General features: G+C 39.9%; 1 protein-coding gene across 3 annotated transcripts in view; it reads left to right on the forward strand.

The window, feature by feature from the left end:
• XRN1 (5'-3' exoribonuclease 1) overlaps positions 1 to 18,698 on the forward strand; it is a 441,443-nt gene that overhangs the window by 17,715 nt on the left and 405,030 nt on the right. For all 3 annotated transcript variants that reach the window (XM_053710017.1, XM_053710018.1, XM_053710019.1), the window contains exons 4-6: positions 5,229 to 5,338; positions 5,480 to 5,590; positions 6,657 to 6,742. In XM_053710017.1, coding sequence (XP_053565992.1) covers positions 5,229 to 5,338; positions 5,480 to 5,590; positions 6,657 to 6,742 — 307 coding nt within the window. The remainder of the gene's footprint in view (positions 1 to 5,228; positions 5,339 to 5,479; positions 5,591 to 6,656; positions 6,743 to 18,698) is intronic.

The following is an 18,698-nucleotide window of genomic DNA, read 5'->3' on the forward strand; positions in this document are numbered from 1 at the left end:
AAACGGGGACAAAATAAATAAACATTTTACAGTACAATCTCATGGTATCTAATGGTTCTTTAAAAAAAATCAAAAAAAATCAGAGTACACATTTTTATAAATTAAAGAAAAACTCTGTTGCACTCACAATGCATGTTATTAAAGCAAGAACATTATGTGCAATTTCTCAAATTTGGATAAATTGTCTAGTTTCCTACTATAAAATACAGGTAGCCATTAAACTTTGTGAGGAGCTAGGTTACGCATACACTTACTGGTACCCACAGTCCTCTACAGTTCACACAAGTAAACAGAAACAAATAAACAGAAACAAATAAAAAAAAACTGCTGTGGGCACTACAACTGGTTAGAGGCCATAGTTACTAATAATATAATTTTCAATAACACCATACGCAGCAATACTGAACACTTAGGGCCAGTCAAGGATTAAAACACTTCTACATACACTCACCAAAAAATATAACTCTGTTTGTAACAGTGGTTTAACCTTGTTTCCTTATCTGGGTCTTATTTATGGTCTTGACACACAGATGCTGTATACAACTTCCCTGACAAATTTCCAGAAGCTTAAATTTTAAGGGGGAAGAGATTGCTGAGCCTAGCTGGTCATAGATATACAACAGTCAGGCAGAAATAACAAGCGGTTGTGCTGTGATGGTGTGCGCTGCAGAGAGATCTCTCTGGACCGGTGCTTCCCTACCCAGGACAGGGCTTTTTTTTTGTTCTTTTTACTAGGCATGTTCATTTGGACTATTTGTTAGGAAACATGCTGATTATGGCCGTCACCAGCAGCATTCAACTGTTTTTGGAGCCAGTTTGTATGAAAGTACAACACACTAAGGCCTAGATTTGGAGTTTGGCGTTAGCCGTGAAAACCAGCGTTAGAGGCTCCTAACGCTGGTTTTAGGCTACCTCCGGTATTTGGAGTCACTCAAAAAAGGGTCTAACGCTCACTTTTCAGCCGCGACTTTTCCATACCGCAGATCCCCTTACGTAAATTGCGTATCCTATCTTTTCAATGGGATTTTTCTAACTCCGGTATTTAGAGTCGTGTCTGAAGTGAGCGTTAGACATCTAACGACAAAACTCCAGCCGCAGGAAAAAAGTCAGTAGTTAAGAGCTTTCTGGGCTAACACCGGTTTATAAAGCTCTTAACTACTGTGCTCTAAAGTACACTAACGCCCATAAACTACCTATGTCCCCCCCACATCGCCGCCACTCTATAAAATTTTTTTAACCCCTAATCTGCCGACCGCAAAGCGCCGCCAGCTAAGTTATCCCTATGTACCCCTAATCTGCTGCCCCTAACACCGCCGACCCCTGTATTATATTTATTAACCCCTAACCTGCCCCCCACAACGTCGCCGCCAGCTACCTACAATAATGAACCCCTAATCTGCCGACCGCAAAGCGCCGCCACCTACATTATAGCTATGTACCCCTAATCTGCTGCCCCTAACACCGCCGACCCCTATATTATATGCATTAACCCCTAATCTGCCCCCCACAACGTCGCCTCCACCTGCCTACACTTAACCCCTAATCTGCCGAGCGGACCGCACCGCTACTATAATAAAGTTATTAACCCCTACGCCGCCTCACTAACCCTATAATAAATAGTATTAACCCCTAATCTGCCCTCCCTAACATCGCCGACACCTAACTTCAATTATTAACCCCTAATCTGCCGACCGGAGCTCACCTCTATTCTAATAAATGGATTAACCCCTAAAGCTAAGTCTAACCCTAACACTAACACCCCCCTAAATTAAATATAATTTTAATCTAACGAAATTAATTAACTCTTATTAAATAAATTAATCCTATTTAAAGCTAAATACTTACCTGTAAAATAAATCCTAATATAGCTACAATATTAATTATAATTACATTGTAGCTATTTTAGGATTAATATTTATTTTACAGGCAACTTTGTAATTATTTTAACCAGGTACAATAGCTATTAAATAGTTAAGAAATATTTAATAGTTACATAGTTAAAATAATTACAAAATTACCTGTAAAATAAATCCTAACCTAAGTTACAATTAAACCTAACACTATACTATCATTAAATTAATTAAATAAAATACCTACAATTACCTACAATTAAACCTAACACTACACTATCAATAAATTAATTAAATACAATATGTACAAATAACTACAATGAAATAAACTAACTAAAGTACAAAAAATAAAAAAATATTTACAAACAAGAAAAATATTACAACAATTTTAAACTAATTACACCTACTCTAAGCCCCCTAATAAAATAACAAAGACCCCCAAAATAACAAAATGCCCTACCCTATTCTAAATTACTAAAGTTCAAAGCTCTTTTACCTTACCAGCCCTGAACAGGGCCCTTTGCGGGGCATGCCCCAAGAAGTTCAGCTCTTTTGCCTGTAAAAAAACATACAATACCCCCCCCCAACATTACAACCCACCACCCGCATACCCCTAATCTAACCCAAACCCCCCTTAAATAAACCTAACACTAAGCCCCTGAAGATCATCCTACCTTGTCTTCACCTCACCAGGTATCACCGATCCGTCCTGGCTCCAAAATCTTCATCCAACCCAAGCGGGGGCTGGCGATCCATCATCCGGTGGCTGAAGAGGTCCAGAAGAGGCTCCAAAGTCTTCATCCTATCCGGGAAGAAGAGTAGATCCGGACCGGCAACCATCATCTTCCAAGCGGCATCTTCTATCTTCATCCGATGAGGACCGGCTCCATCCTGAAGACCTCCGACGCGGACCCATCTTCATCCGGCGACGTCCATTCTATCAGCCAATCGGAATTAAGGTAGGAATTAAGGTAGGAATTAAGGTAGGGATATTCTGATTGGCTGATGCAATCAGAATCAAGTTCAATCCGATTTGCTGATCCAATCAGCCAATCAGATTGAGCTTGCATTCTATTGGCTGTTCCGATCAGCCAATAGAATGCAAGCTCAATCTGATTGGCTGATTGGATCAGCCAATCGGATTGAACTTGATTCTGATTGGCTGATTCCATCAGCCAATCAGAATATTCCTACCTTAATTCCGATTGGCTGATAGAATCCTATCAGCCAATCGGAATTCGAGGGACGCCATCTTGGATGACGTCCCTTAAAGGAACCTTCATTCTTCAGTTGGACGTCGCCGGATGAAGATGGGTCCGCGTCGGAGGTCTTCAGGATGGAGCCGGTCCTCATCGGATGAAGATAGAAGATGCCGCTTGGAAGATGATGGTTGCCGGTCCGGATGTACTCTTCTTCCCGGATAGGATGAAGACTTTGGAGCCTCTTCTGGACCTCTTCAGCCACCGGATGATGGATCGCCAGCCCCCGCTTGGGTTGGATGAAGATTTTGGAGCCAGGACGGATCGGTGATACCTGGTGAGGTGAAGACAAGGTAGGATGATCTTCAGGGGCTTAGTGTTAGGTTTATTTAAGGGGGGTTTGGGTTAGATTAGGGGTATGTGGGTGGTGGGTTGTAATGTTGGGGGGGGGGTATTGTATGTTTTTTTTACAGGCAAAAGAGCTGAACTTCTTGGGGCATGCCCCGCAAAGGGCCCTGTTCAGGGCTGGTAAGGTAAAAGAGCTTTGAACTTTAGTAATTTAGAATAGGGAAGGGCATTTTTTATTTTGGGGGTTTTTGTTATTTTATTAGGGGGCTTAGAGTAGGTGTAATTAGTTTAAATTGTTGTAATATTTTTCTTATGTTTGTAAATATTTTTTTATTTTTTGTAACTTAGTTCTTTTTTATTTTTTGTACTTTAGTTAGTTTATTTCATTGTAGTTATTTGTAGATATTGTATTTAATTAATGTATTGATAGTGTAGTGTTAGGTTTAATTGTAGGTAATTGTAGATATTTTATTTAATTAATTTAATGATAGTATAGTGTTAAGTTTAATTGTAACTTAGTTTAGGATTTATTTTACAGGTAATTTTGTAATTATTTTAACTAGGTAGCTATTAAATATTTCTTAACTATTTAATAGCTATTGTACCTGGTTAAAATAATTACAAAGTTGCCTGTAAAATAAATATTAATCCTAAAATAGCTACAATGTAATTATAATTTATATTGTAGCTATATTAGGATTTATTTTACAGGTAAGTATTTAGCTTTAAATAGGAATAATTTATTTAATAAGAGTTGATTAATTTTGTTAGATTAAAATTATATTTAAGTTAGGGGGGTGTTAGTTTTAGGGTTAGACTTAGCTTTATGGGTTAATACATTTATTTGAATAGCGGTGATCTCCGGTCATCAGATTAGGGGTTAATAATTGAAGTTAGGTGTCGGCGATGTTAGGGAGGGCAGATTAGGGGTTAATACTATTTATTATAGGGTTAGTGAGGCGGATTAGGGGTTAATAACTTTATTATAGTAGCGGTGCGGTCCGCTCGGCAGATTAGGGGTTAATAAGTGTAGGCAGGTGGGGGCGACGTTGTGGGCGGCAGATTAGGGGTTAATAAATATAATATAGGGGTCGGCGGTGTTAGGGGCAGCAGATTAGGGGTACATAAGGATAATGTAAGTAGCGGCGGTTTACGGAGCGGCAGATTAGGGGTTAAAAATAAAATGCAGGTGTCAGCGATAGCGTGGGCGGCAGATTAGGGGTTAATAAGTGTAAGGTTAGGGGTGTTTAGACTTGGGGTATATGTTAGGGTGTTAGGTACAGACTTAGGAGGTGTTTCCGCATAGCAAACAATGGGGCTGCGTTAAGAGCTGAACGCGGCTTTTTTGCAGGTGTTAGGTTTTTTTTCAGCTCAAACAGCCCCATTGTTTTCTATGGGGGAATCGTGCACGAGAACGTTTTTGAGGCTGGCCGCTTGCTTAAGCAACTCTGGTATCGAGAGTTGAAGCTGCGTTAAAAATGCTCTACGCTCCTTTTTTGGAGCCTAACGCAGCCTTTATGTGGACTCTCAATACCAGAGTTATTTTTATGGTGCGGCCAGAAAAAAGCCGGCGTTAGATTTTCGGGTCGTTACCGACAAAACTCCAAATCTAGCCGTAAGTTCTGTGCACTTCCAGATCTTAGTGTATTGCACTTTTACAAGAAGAAATCCATCTCCGAAAATAGCCGAGATTTAATTTTTTATTTTTTTTAATCTTCATCTAAATCATGAAAGTTTACTTCCATATTCCATAAAATGTATTTATATAATGATGTTATATTTTATTTCAGACTGTATGCGTTACTGTTTTTATATTTTTACCATACTTTAGGAACAGACTTTATGGCTCGCTTGCATGAGCATCTAAAGTATTTTGTAAATATGAAGATTTCCACGGACAAGACTTGGCACGGAGTGACAGTTTACTTGTCTGGGCACGAGGTCAGTTTATAATTGTTTGTGTTTGTTTAATGCCAGTGGTCTTGCACATTGTTTTCTAATTTCCCCTGGTTTGTCCCTTTTTAATGTCACGATAGCTCATACAATTCAAACGTATTTTATTTATGTTTCTGCCATTTACAGACTCCAGGAGAAGGTGAACATAAGATAATGGAGTTTATACGATCAGAGAAAACAAAGCCTGATCATGACCCTAACACGCGGCACTGTCTTTATGGGCTAGATGCTGACTTGGTAAGAAATGGATATAAGAGGGCACCACTCTGAATTTACACTATTCCAGAAAATGTTTAGGATACATTTTTTTTTTTTTTTCTTCTCCAAATGTAGTTGTAGTTATTAAAAAAACTAGAGATACTTGCAGTTTATAATGTGATATACGTTATTATAATCCTAATATGTAATGGACAGTGTAGAAGAGATTATCACAGTACTGAGAAACTAAGATTGTTTTCTAAATGTTGGAATATATAATCAGATTTCAACATAACTGCACAGATCACTTAGGTTTTATGTTTGTTAGACTTTTAGTTTATGTAGATTAGTTGCTTTGTAATAATTTAGACTAAAGATTTATAACCATTGTTCGGTTTCATGTCCCTTTTGAAGTATTTGACCTTTGCATATTTTGGAGTTTAATTAAAAAGAACTATGCTATTCTTTTAAAATGCAAATGGATTAAAAACACATACTTATAATAGCCAAAGCAGAAACTGATGACTGACTAGTGATGCAGCCAGTCCCATAGCTGGGTTGTGCAATTACCGCTGCTGATTGGCTCAGCTGCCTTGTCTGCTCGGGACCAGCACTTCTCGATTGCTCCTGAGTAGTTTAACCCATTTGCAGGAGTTAAATACATAGCATTACAGGGTCCCTAGTGCTAAAATGACATGATCTAACAAATTAGCTTGTGTTTTTTCCACTATAATGTCTCATTAAAGGGACATAAAACCCAAGCATTTTGTTTCATGATTCACATAGAACATTTTGCAACAATGTTCTACATTAGCAAGGACACTAGATGACAGCACAATTTCCTGTCCTGTAGTGCTCCAGACACGTGCAAGCTACCTATCTAGATATCTCTCTGAAAAAGAATAACGTGAGAACAACTCAGATTTGATAATAGAAGTAAATTGGAAACTTTTTTAAAAATTTGTGTTCTCTGTCTGAATCATGAACTTAAATGTTGGGATTTCATGTCCCTTTAAGGGTCTTGCTCAGAGAAAGCTTACAATCCGCTGAGGGGGGCCATTCAGAAATATTTACACGATTACATTTTCAAAATATATCTTTCCAGATAATGCTTGGTTTAACAAGCCATGAAGTACACTTTTCTCTTCTACGAGAAGAGGTTCGCTTTGGTGGAAAGAAAAATCAAAAAAGGTAATTACTTGATGTGTGTTAATTATGAGGAATGAGGTAAATCGGCTTCTCATTATCAAAAATTAGAGGGTTAACCCCTTAATGACCGGACCATTTTTCAATTTTCTTACCCTTAATGACAATGGCTATTTTTACATTTCTGCAGTGTTTGCGTTTAGCTGTAATTTTCCTCTTACTCGTTTACTGTACCCACACATATTATATACCGTTTTTCTCGCCATTAAATGGACTTTCTAAAGATACCATTATTTTCATCATATCTTATAATTTACTAAAAAAAAATGATAAAATATGAGGAAAAAATGGAAAAAAACACACTTTTTCTAACTTTGACCCCCAAAATCTGTTACACATCTACAATCACCAAAAAACACTGATGCTAAACAGTTTATAAATTTTGTCCTGAGTTTAGAAATACCCAATGTTTGCACGTTCTTTGCTTTTTTTGCAATTTATGGGGCAATAAATACAAGTAGCACTTTACTATTTCCAAACCACTTTTTTTCAAAATTAGCGCTAGTTACTTTGGAACCCTGATATCTGTCAGGAATACCTGAATATCCCTTGACATGTATATATTTTGTTTTAGAAGACATCCCAAAGTATTGATCTAGGCCCATTTTGGTATATTTCATGCCACCATTTCACCGCCAAATGCGATAAAAAAAAAAAAAAGTTTACTTTTTCACAAATTTTGTCACAAACTTTAGGTTTCCCACTGAAATTATTTATAAACAGCTTCTGCAATTATGGCACAAATGGTTGTAAATTCTTCTCTGGGATCCCCTTTTTCAGAAATAACAGACTTATATGGCTTTGTGGTTGCGTTTTGGTAATTAGAAGGCCGCTAAATGCTGCTGTGCACCACACGTGTTTTATGTCCAGGAGTGAAGGGGTTAATTAGGGAGCTTGTAGGGAGCTTGTAGTGTTAATTTTAGCTTTAGTGTAGTAGACAACCCCAAGTATTGATCTAGGCCCATTTTGGTATATTTTATGCCACCATTTCACCGCCAAATGCGAGCAAATAAAAAAAAAACTTTACATTTTTCACAATTTTAGGTTTCTCACTGAAATTATTTACAAACAGCTTGTGTTATTATGGCAGAAATTGTTGTAAAAGCTTCTCTGGGATCCCCTTTGTTCAGAAATAGCAGACTTATATGGCTTTGGCGTTGCTTTTTGGTAATTAGAAGGCCGCTAAATGCTGCTGCGCACCACACGTGAATTATGCCCAGCAGTGAAGGGGTTAAATTAGGTAGCTTGTAAGGAGCTTGCAGGGTTAATTTTAGAGATCAGCCTCCCACCTGACACATCCCACCCCCTGATTCCTCCCAAACAGCTCTCTTCCCTCCCCCACCCCACAATTGTTCCCGCCATCTTAAGTACTGGCAGAAAGTCTGCCAGTACTAAATAAAAGAGTTTTTTTTTTTTTTTTTAAATAAAAATAATAAAATATTTTAGTTGTGATGAACCCCTTCCTTAGCACCAACCTCCCTGATCCCCCCCTCCAGCTCTCTAACCCTCTCCCCTACCTAATTACCGCCATCTTCGGTACTGGCAGCTGTCTGCCAGTACCCAGTTTGGCCCCACAAACCAAAGTATTTTAATTTTATTTTTAACTTTTATTTTTATTTTTAATTATTTCTGTAGTGTAGCAGCCCTCCCCCTCCCAGATCCTTTTATATGGAAAAATTTTTTTTTTAACTTTTTTTCCCCCTTCCTAACTTCATTGGTGTCAGTGTGGCTAATGCGTGCACGTGCACGCGCGTCCACGTGCACGCCCTTGTGCACGCGCACGCATCGTGCACGCGCGCACACGCTCCCTCCTCCCACCCGGTCAAACGGCACCATCGGCACCATCGCTACCAGTGCAGAGAGGGCCACAGAGTGGCTCTCTCTGCATCGGAAGCTTGTAAAGGGGTATTGCAGGATGCCTCCATATCGAGGCATCACTGCAATACCCTCAGAGCTGCTGGAAGTGGTTGTGATCACTTCCAGCACTCTGTTAGACAACTGACGTACCAGGTACGTCTATTGTCATTAACTGCTTGTTAATGCATGACGTACCTGGTACGTCAGTTGTCTTTAAGGGGTTAAGGACCCTCGTACAGAAATGCACGTATAGCACTCAAGTCTCCTAACAGAAGTCTTTCTGTTTATTTTAATTGATATAAAGTTTCCTCAAATGAGGGGGATAGGTACCAAAAAACTGATATTAAAACTTTTTTATTAAATTTGGTACATTTACTATTAAATTTGGGAAGTGATTAAAAACACACACTGGCAAACTTTGATATATACAGGAAGTCATACAGAATTTGTGTGATGCACAGCACAATTCATAACATACGGCGAAACATGTTAGGGACTTGGTGAGGAGTCATATGGGAACTCCTGTATTTTAAGTTTGCCACTGTTAGTTAACTTTAAAAGGATGACTTTATACTTAGAGGTTTAAGGCACATTAAATTTATGATTACTTGGTTTTTACAGGATGCTTAATCGTTACAGCTAACAGGATGTTTGTGTATCCACCTACCTATAGCTACCACAGATATCTAGATAAAGGGCAAAGTTAATCTAGCTCAGGCGTTTAAGCTCAATATTATATTACAGCTGCACCAAACAAGTATTTTTAAGTACGGTGATGATATTTCTAGCCTGTGTGCTATAACAAACATTTAACAAACTTGGCAGTTACTTTAAACTTGCTAACAGCTAGGCGTATCAATTAACAGTGTCAATGTATTATGGCAACAAATGTTGCTGCACTGAATATTGCTACTTGGCTCTATTGACAATTTCTACATTTTAAAAATTCAAAAGCCCAATAGTAAATGCTGCTTTTTATTGTATCTAGACCACACGTAGTGACGCACGGTTATCTAAGAATACAGGGATTAATATTTTAACAACTCGCATCAATATGATTTTTGCAGTATAGGATAATGAATAATAACTAGCTTGTCGAAATTACACCACTGTTATAACACGGTCAACATCGAGCAAATAATAAAACTAAGGGGTTTTCAGGCCCCTTTGTCTATTTAATATACGGTATGTGTGCCAACATCACTACATCTGGATTGATTCACTATACATCTATCTAGTATACCAGTACACCCTCTATATCAAACGTGTACTGTTTACCCTTCATGATTTGTGCTGTGCATCACACAAACTCTATATGATTTCCTGTATATATCAAAGTTCTCCAGTGTGTGTTTTTAATCACTTATTTAATTTTAATTAATAGTAAATGTACCCAATTTAATAAAAGTTAAGTTTTAATATCAGTTTTTTGGTACCTATCCCCCTCATTTGAGGAAACTTTAAATCAATTAAAATAAGCAGAAAGACTTCTGTTAGGAGACTTGAGTGCTATACGTGTATTTCTGTACGAGGGACCTTAACTTTTTTTTTTTTTATAAAGCTACAATAGACAGCACAATCACTCTAAATAATATAATCTCAATTTATGAGGATTTATATAGATTTAAAGAGTTAAAAACACTACACAAGCAACCACATCAGTATTGATTTAAAGGGACCATCTAATACCAACATACCTAAATCATTACAGCATGTAAGTCATTACTATTCCTAGCTTACTAATCACCAGCTAGGACTTTACTGATATGTTTTCTTAGGTGAGCAAGCTGTAATGTTTGCTTTAGAATGTCCCTTTAAATACTCTGATATACAAAATACATTTGAGACTGTTTCCCATATCTTCATATCTATTATTACTGATTACGGTTCAGGTAAATCTAAACAAAATCAACTTATTTCTTTCAAACTCCCGATGTCTTGGGGTCACACTTGACTCAGATCTCTTTCACTCCCCATATCCAGTCTTTTGCCAATTCCTTCCGCCTTAAAAACATCTTCATAATTTGCCACTTCCTCCCACAAGACACAACTAAGGCTATAATCCACTCTCTCATCATTATCCGGTTTGAGTACTGCAACTCCATCCTCTCCGGCCTCCCTAGCGGACGTCTTTCTCACTTACGATCCATAATAAATGCCTCTGTCAGGCTGATCTTCCTTACACATCGCTCCTCATCTGCTGCACCTCTCTGCTAGTCCCTTCACTGGCTTCATCTAACCTCCAGCATATAATACCGAATCCTGACTCTATCTTATAAAGCGATCTCCTTGAACCCCCTTAGCATGTAAGCCTACGAGGCTAGCTGCTTTGTAGATCACCTTCATGGTAGCTGATTTACAACAGTGAAACTCTTGGCAGGGCTCTCTCTCCTTTTGGCTCCCACAATTGTTATCTTGCATATTCCCATGTTTTTAGCGCTACAGAATCTGTTGGCGCTCTTCAAATAACTGATAATAAATATTAATATATTACACATTCACATACATTGCTTAAATGGACTTTAAACTCAAAATTAAATTGGTCATAAAAAATTTAATTAGGCATTTTAAACAAAAACTTCAGTACATGTTTAATATTTATTCTGCCAGTTTTTTTTTTCTACCCCTTATTATTAACCCCTTCACTACTGGGACTTTCACAGAAAAACTTGCTCAAAGTACCAGATCATTTTTACTATCACTCCATTTAAACCGAAAAAAAGCCTGTGTTTTTTTTTTTTTTTTTTTTACCGATGAAACCTTTTATATTTTTATTTTTATTTTTTTGCATTAAAAAGAGCTTTCAGTGGATAACTATTTTAATTAGCTATTTATTCACAGAATTATGATATTATTCTAAATTTATCTTAAAGTATATAAAATACTAATTATCACAGAAATGTACACATAGTATGTGCAGTCATAAGACAAATGCTTGCAAAAGCTTCTCTAGGATCCCCTGTGTTCAGAATTAGCAGACATGTATGGATTTACCATTGCTTTTGGTAATCAGAAGACCGCTAATTGCACCTGCGTACCGTACTTCAGAAACAGGATTTTTAGACACGTTATGGCAAAGGGTGCAGGGCCCATTTGGGATAACGGCCCAAATTTTTAAAATTGACCCCAAAACTATATATATTTATAAAGTAGACAACCCAAGGTATTGATCTAGGCTCATTTTTGCATATTTCATGTCACCAGTTTGCAATCAGAAAAAAAAAATAAATCATTATCTTTTTCACAAACTTTGGGTTTCTCACTGAAATTACTTACACATAGTATGTGCAGTCACAAGACAAATGCTTGCAGAAGCTTCTCTAGGATCCCCTGTGTTCATAATTAGCAGACATGTATGGGCTTACCATTTCTTTTGGTAATCAAAAGGCCACTAATTGCACCTGCGCATCGCACTTCTGAAAGAGGATTTTTAGACACGTTATGGCAAAGGGTTAAAGGGACAGTATACACTCATTTTCATATAACTGCATGTAATAGACACTACTATAAAGAATAAGATGCACATATACCGATATAAAAATCCAGTATAAAACTGTTTAAAAACTTACTTAGAAGCTTTCAGTTTAGCTTTGTTGAAAAGGTAGCTGGAAAGCCCACTGCAAGTGGGAAATAAGACACTCCCCCTCCCCCTTCTTTTGCATATGAAAAGACCCTTTACACAAACAGGAGCAAGCTGGAGAAGGTATACATCAGTACTCACATAAAACTTTGGGGCTTGGTTAGGAGTCTGAAAATCAGAGCAATGTTATTTAAAAATAAGCAAAACTAAACATTTTTTAAAAAAAAAAAACTTTATGGGCTATATAACTAGATCATCTACAAAACATTTATGCAAAGAAAAAATGAGTGTATAATGTCCCTTTAATAGTTTATTTGCTATTGCATAACTGTTCTTTAAAATATATACAGTTCATTTGGGCAGACAGCCCAAGGTATTGATCTAGGGCTATTTTGATATATTTCATGCTAACAGCAGAGAGTCCGATAAATGCCAAATTAAATAATTTGTAAAAATAAAAAAGATTATTTTCACAAACATTGGGGTTCTCACTGACAACATTTGAAATGTTACTGTAGATATTTTCTGTAAATAATTAAAAAATCTTTTTAGGATCCCTTTTTTCAGAAATAACAGACATGCATGGGCTTGTCATTGGTTTTGGTAATTAGAAGGTTGCTAATTGTAGCTGTGAATCACGGTTCTGAAAGGGGATTTTAGACAGGTTGTGGCAATAGGTCCAGGCCTATTTGGTTTCACGGTTCTGCAAGGGAGATTTTTAGCTGTGCATCATAGTCGCTGCGGAATCTGTTTGCGTTCTACAAATAACCAATAATAGGTCTGGAAGGGGATTTTTAGATATGTTTGGGCAAAGGGTCATAGAAGGCAGCTAATTGCAGCTGTGCACCACATTTCTGAAAGGGATTTAGGGGAAAGGGTTAATCTCTTTTTTGCTCTGGCATAACTGCCAATATAAAATTATATCATTTTCATGCCACCAGCCGTCCGTATTTATAGCAAACGTGAATATTAAAAAAATAAAAAAATACACAGACTTTGGGATTGGCAATTTATTTATAACCAGAATTTCTTAAAAGTATTTTTCAACTGTGTGATAAATTTCAAAGCAATTTTGGATGCATAGACTAGGTTTTGATGGGCATGTCATACAGTGAAAACATGAGTCTTTCCTCACTACATTTTTTGTGCGAACTCTGCAGCATTTTTGGGAACAGGCCTTCTTTGCTGTAGGGGGGATATAATTATGGAAATGTCTGCCAGTAAGTCTTGCAATGTTTCACACTGCAGGTTTTGGGGTGTTTCACTGTTTTCAAATAAAAGGCTTGCAATCACCTCTATTTGATAATTTAGGTATGGGAGCTTTTTGCCAGAAGCAGAGGTTTTGTACAAAATATATGAATTTAAAAAGTGCCATCTGAATAATATAGACAGCAAGTTTTTTTTTATACCAGATTTAATTTTTTCTTGCGGAAAGATAAGGCTTCATCATCTGGTCAGAGAGGTCTACTCCCTTCATGTATTTAAAATGAAAACTGTTTTTTTGCATTACCTCTGGTAATAACTGTCTTGGTTCCCATATTGTGTATAGTTTTTAGCATATACACATCCTTTTTTTGTCACCTAATTTAACTGCCTTCATAAACTTAAAGGGCCATTGTTTACACTCAAAAAAATATAGGCTATTTAAATTAAGCACCACAAGAAGATAAAGTTTATAATTGACATGTATTAGCAATTTTGCTGCTAACTCTCCTAAAAATGATTATAGAGTTTCTAATTCTCTCAGTGCATGAGAATACGAACGTAATGTCCACTAGCTTCAGAGCAAGGCTTTTTCTACACTCCCTATAAATGTGCCCTTTACAGCCAGCTCCCATGCTGGGGCTGTCTGTGTAATAGATAAGGCTGTCACTTACAAACCCCCTCGCCTCTCTCAGCCGTTTCTTCCTGACTGTTTACACTGGGCACAATCTCACTCCCCCCTCTGTCCTCCCGGTAAGCATTCTGTAGACACAAGGGCAATATTGCACTCGCAGCTCTGTGAAACATGATCCTGAGATGTTTTACAGAGCTGTGTGTGAAAATATTCAGAGTGCCATAGTGAGGGCAAAGAGGGAGTCAGATTTATGCACAGTTGCGCTGTTTTTTTATATGGACAGATGTATTTTATATTTATATCAGCTGAGCACCGCCTGATTGGCGCGCTTTTTCTCATAACAGGGACGGTACTGCATTGCGCACCATGTGATATAAAGGTGCCGTTTGTTTTATTTAAAATAAAGTTAGTTTTTTCTGTAGTCTTCCGCCTATCGTACTTTAGCTATGGAGGATTCTGATTCATTAGAGGGTTCTCCCTCTATTTTAAAGAGTAATGCCTGTTTATATTGTGAGGGAGCTCTGGAATATCTGCCTTCTCAATTATGTTCCATATGCCTTGATAAGGGGATTATATCAAATAAGGTTGACATGTTTGATACCACTGAGCCGCCCACTTCTGAGGAGTCATCATCCAGTGAGGTGCACACCCTACATGCATCTTTTTATACACATGCAGCTTCCCATTGCACTGCTAATCCTCCGTCTGGAGGGGGCCTTTTTTCACCAGATGTTACTGCGCAGTTTCATACTACATTTTGACTACATTAGAGGTTCCAAAGGCCGAACTGCCAGACGAACCTCTGGGTCCTAAATTTGATGGCAATCATTAAGGACGAGTGGGACAGGATTGGATTCCTCTTCCCATCGTCTACCCTTTAACCCAGTTCCGGGCTCTCTATGCGAGTGGGTTTTTCTCTTTCCCATCCCTACTTGGTTGGCACTATTTTTACGCTTGCCACGCGTCATACTAGCTCGTGTGAGGATAGTTCGTCGTTCATAGAGCTGCCGGATATAAGGATGGAAACTCTGTTAAAGAGGATGTTTCAACCTATGGGATATTAGCTTTCACTGGTGGCGCTTGTTGCTGCAGTTGCTGGAACGGGTACCTTTTGGTGCGTCTCCTTCGTGAAAATAATCGAGGTGGAGGGTTTCCTCAACATTTTTCAGGAAAGAATTACGGCCTTCTGGGTTACTAATTCTTTTATCTGTACTTTTATTACGCAGATTAATTAGCCTATGGCTAAGACTTCAGGTTTTCTGTTCAGGCCCGTAAGGCGCTCTGACAGATATAACTTCTAAGTCTAGTCTCTTTCTCTTTTAAGGGAAAGAGTTTGTTTGACTATCTCCACGGTTTCAGGGGCCAAGGGGGCCTTCATACCGTAAGATAAAGAGAACAAATCTAAGGTACAATGTTCGTATTTTCGTTCCTTTAGTTCTGATAAAAGCCCAGCGTCAGAGGCCTCCACTAAGCCAGAGCAAACCAAGAATTCTTGGAAGCCGGCTCAGTCCTGGAATAGATCCAAGCAGAGCAAGAAGCCCGCCGAGACTAAGTCCGCATGAAGGGGCGGCCCCCGGTCCTATTTTGGATCGTGTAGGGGGCAGACTGTCGCTCTTTCAGAGACTTGGTTCTTGGACGTGCAGGATCCTTGGGTTCTGGAGGTCATAGCTCAGGGTTACAAGATAGGTTTCAAATCTCAACCACCCAGGGCCAGATTCATCCTCTCAACTTGTCTTCAAGACTAGGAAAGAGGGAAGCCTTTCTGGATTGTGTAAGGCAGTGCTCCCCAACCTTTTTATCGCCGCGGACCGGTAAATGTTTGATAATTTTTCCGTGGCCCGCTTGTTTTGATTTAATAATTTTAATGCCCCTTTCAATACAAAGATGCCCCAGCATTCCCCCTTTCAATACAGAGATCATCGCGCCATAGTGCTGAGTCTCCTCAATAGCAGAGAACCCCCGCCCCCCCCCCCCCTCCGTGCACTTATGCCTGAACCCGCACAAACACATTTGACCCAGGAGTTGTTGACCTAAATAAGTGCAATAGGCCTGGGTGAATGAGAGGGCATTCTAATAAAACCACTGCTGCTCCTCTTTCCGTTTGATAGTGCTGATTCCCCCCCCCCTCCGTGCACTTACCTCACGGCAGCTTCTCTTCAGTCCCCGTGTCTCCGACCTCGAGTCCTCAGTCCTCCCGTGGCGCCTCCTCCTCGGCCAATGGTGTGAGGTTTGCCTTTCGGCCAATCAGGAAGCGGGAGGACCCGCTCCCTGATTGGCCAAGAGGAGCATCAGTGTAACAATAGCGAATTTTCATTCGCTATTGTCACACAATGGGCGGGCTTGGGAGGGCGCAATGCTCTGCGCCTCGGCCGCCCACCACAGTGAAAGGATTTGAAGTTCCGCGGGCGGCCCGGTGCCGATTGATCCACGGACCGGCACCGGTCCGCGGCCCGGGGGTTGGGGAACACTGGATCTGTCCTCCTTTTGGAGTCATTGTCCCAGTGCCTATCGCAGAGAGAGGTTTGGGATACTATTCAAACATTTTCGTGGTCCCAAAGAATGAGGGACCTTTCCGTCCAGTTCTGGACCTAAAGTGCTTATTTTTTTCTTCTTCTAAATGTCCCCTCGTCAAGATGGAGACAATAAGGTCCATTCTTCCCTTAATTCAGGAAGGGCAGTTTATGACCACTATAGATCTGAAGGAGGCATTCCTTCACCTTCCAATCCACAGGGCATACTTCCAGTTCCTCAGGTTTGCGTTCCTGGTCCAGCACTTCCAGTTTATTGCACTTCCGTTTGATCCAGCTACTGCTCCAATAATTTTTACGAGGGTTCTAAGGACTCTTCTAGCAGTCACCAGAACCCGAGGTGTAGCAGTAGCTCCCTACTTGGACGATACTCTGGTACAAGCACCATTGTTTCGTCTGGCGGAAGATCATTCGGAATCTTTTTTGATCCCTTGGAGGAAAGATAAATAGAGAAAGGAGTTCTCTTATTCCAAGCACCAGGGTAGAATTCCTAGGCACGATAATAGATTCCATAGACATGAGAATATTTCTAACAGACCAGAGAAGTTGCAAGCTAGCTTCAACATGTTTTGCCCTCCAGACCTCCTTAAGGCCATCTGTGGCTCATTGTATGGAGGTGATTGGTCTCATGGTGCCCAGCATAAATATCGTTCTCTTTGCCAGGTTCCACCTCAGGCCGTTGCGACTGTTCATGCTGAGGCAGTATAACAGCGATCATTTGGATCTGTCTCAACAGATTTCTCTGGACAACTAGTCGAGAGAATAGCTCTCTTGGTGGCTCTGTCCGGATCACCTTTTTAAGACCATCCTGGGTGACTCTGACTACGAACGCAAGTCTGTCAGGATGGGGAGCTGTTTGGGGCACCAAGAAGGAGCAGGGGCGCCAAGAAGGCGCAGGGCCTGTGGACGCAGGAGGAGAGCTCCCTCCCGTTCAACATTCTAGACCTTCAGGCAATATTCAATGCTCTAAAGGCTTGGCCCCTACTGGGTTCGTCCCAATTTATCTGATTCCAATCAGTCAATATAACCTCGGTGGCTTACATCAACCATCAAGGGGGGAACGAGAAGCTTCCTAGCAATGAGGGAAGTATCTCGAATTCTGGAGTGGGCGGAGACCCACAACTGTTTGCTGTCAGCGATCAACATTCTGGGTGTGGATAGCTGGGAAGCGGATTTTCTCAGCAGACAATCCTTTCATCCGGGGGGAATGTTCTTTCTATCCCGAAGTGTTTGCGGATATATGCAACAGGTCGGGAACGCCGGAGATAGATCTCATGGCGTCCCATCTCTATACCAAGCTACCCAGATATGGGTCGAGGTCCATGGATCCTCGGGTGGAGCTAATAGATGTATTAGCGGTGCCTTGGAGGTTCAATCTAATTTCTTTTTTCCTGCCATTACCACTCCTTTCTTGAATGGTGGCTCAAATCATTCAGGAGCAGGCGTCGTTTATCTGATTGCTCCATCAGGGCCGCAAAGGATATGGTTAGAGGATCTAGTGGGGATGTCATCGTCTCCTCCTTGGAGGTTACCTTGTCGCAGGGTTCTGCTGGAACAAGGCCCATTTCTTCATCAAGATCTAGATTCTCTGAGGCTGACTGCGTGGAGATTGAATGCGTAGTCTTAGCCAAGAAAGGGTTTTCTGAGAGGGTTATTCAAGCTCGTAAGCCGGTTACTCGTCACATCTATCATAAGGTGTGGAGGACCTACTTATTCTGGTGTGAAGAGCGTTGTTTGTCCTGGCACAAAGTAAAGGTTGCCAGGATTCTTTCTTTTCTCCTGGAGGGACTGTCAGACAGAGCAGGAGCGAGCTGCACTTAATATTATGGCGCGGTCGGGCCGGGCTGTGACTATACAGCTGGCCTGATGCGCTGTGTAAAAAAAGCAGACCCGCTCAGCAGAGCACAGAGAGCGGGTCTGTAAAACAGCGTTTTTTGTTAAAAATGAAAAGGGAATATTATGTGTTATAAAGTTTAGCTAATATAATGTTATATAATTCTACACTATGTGCAGAATTATACAACATTAATTTTAAGGTTTACTGTCCCTTTAAGGTTCTTTTTCTACTAGCTATTGCTCTACGCGCAGAGTCTCTGAGATTGCTACCTTGCAATGAGACCCTCCTTATCTGGTGTTCCA

This window comes from Bombina bombina, chromosome 4 (assembly GCF_027579735.1).
Source record: "Bombina bombina isolate aBomBom1 chromosome 4, aBomBom1.pri, whole genome shotgun sequence".
Taxonomy (NCBI): Eukaryota; Metazoa; Chordata; class Amphibia; order Anura; family Bombinatoridae; genus Bombina; species Bombina bombina.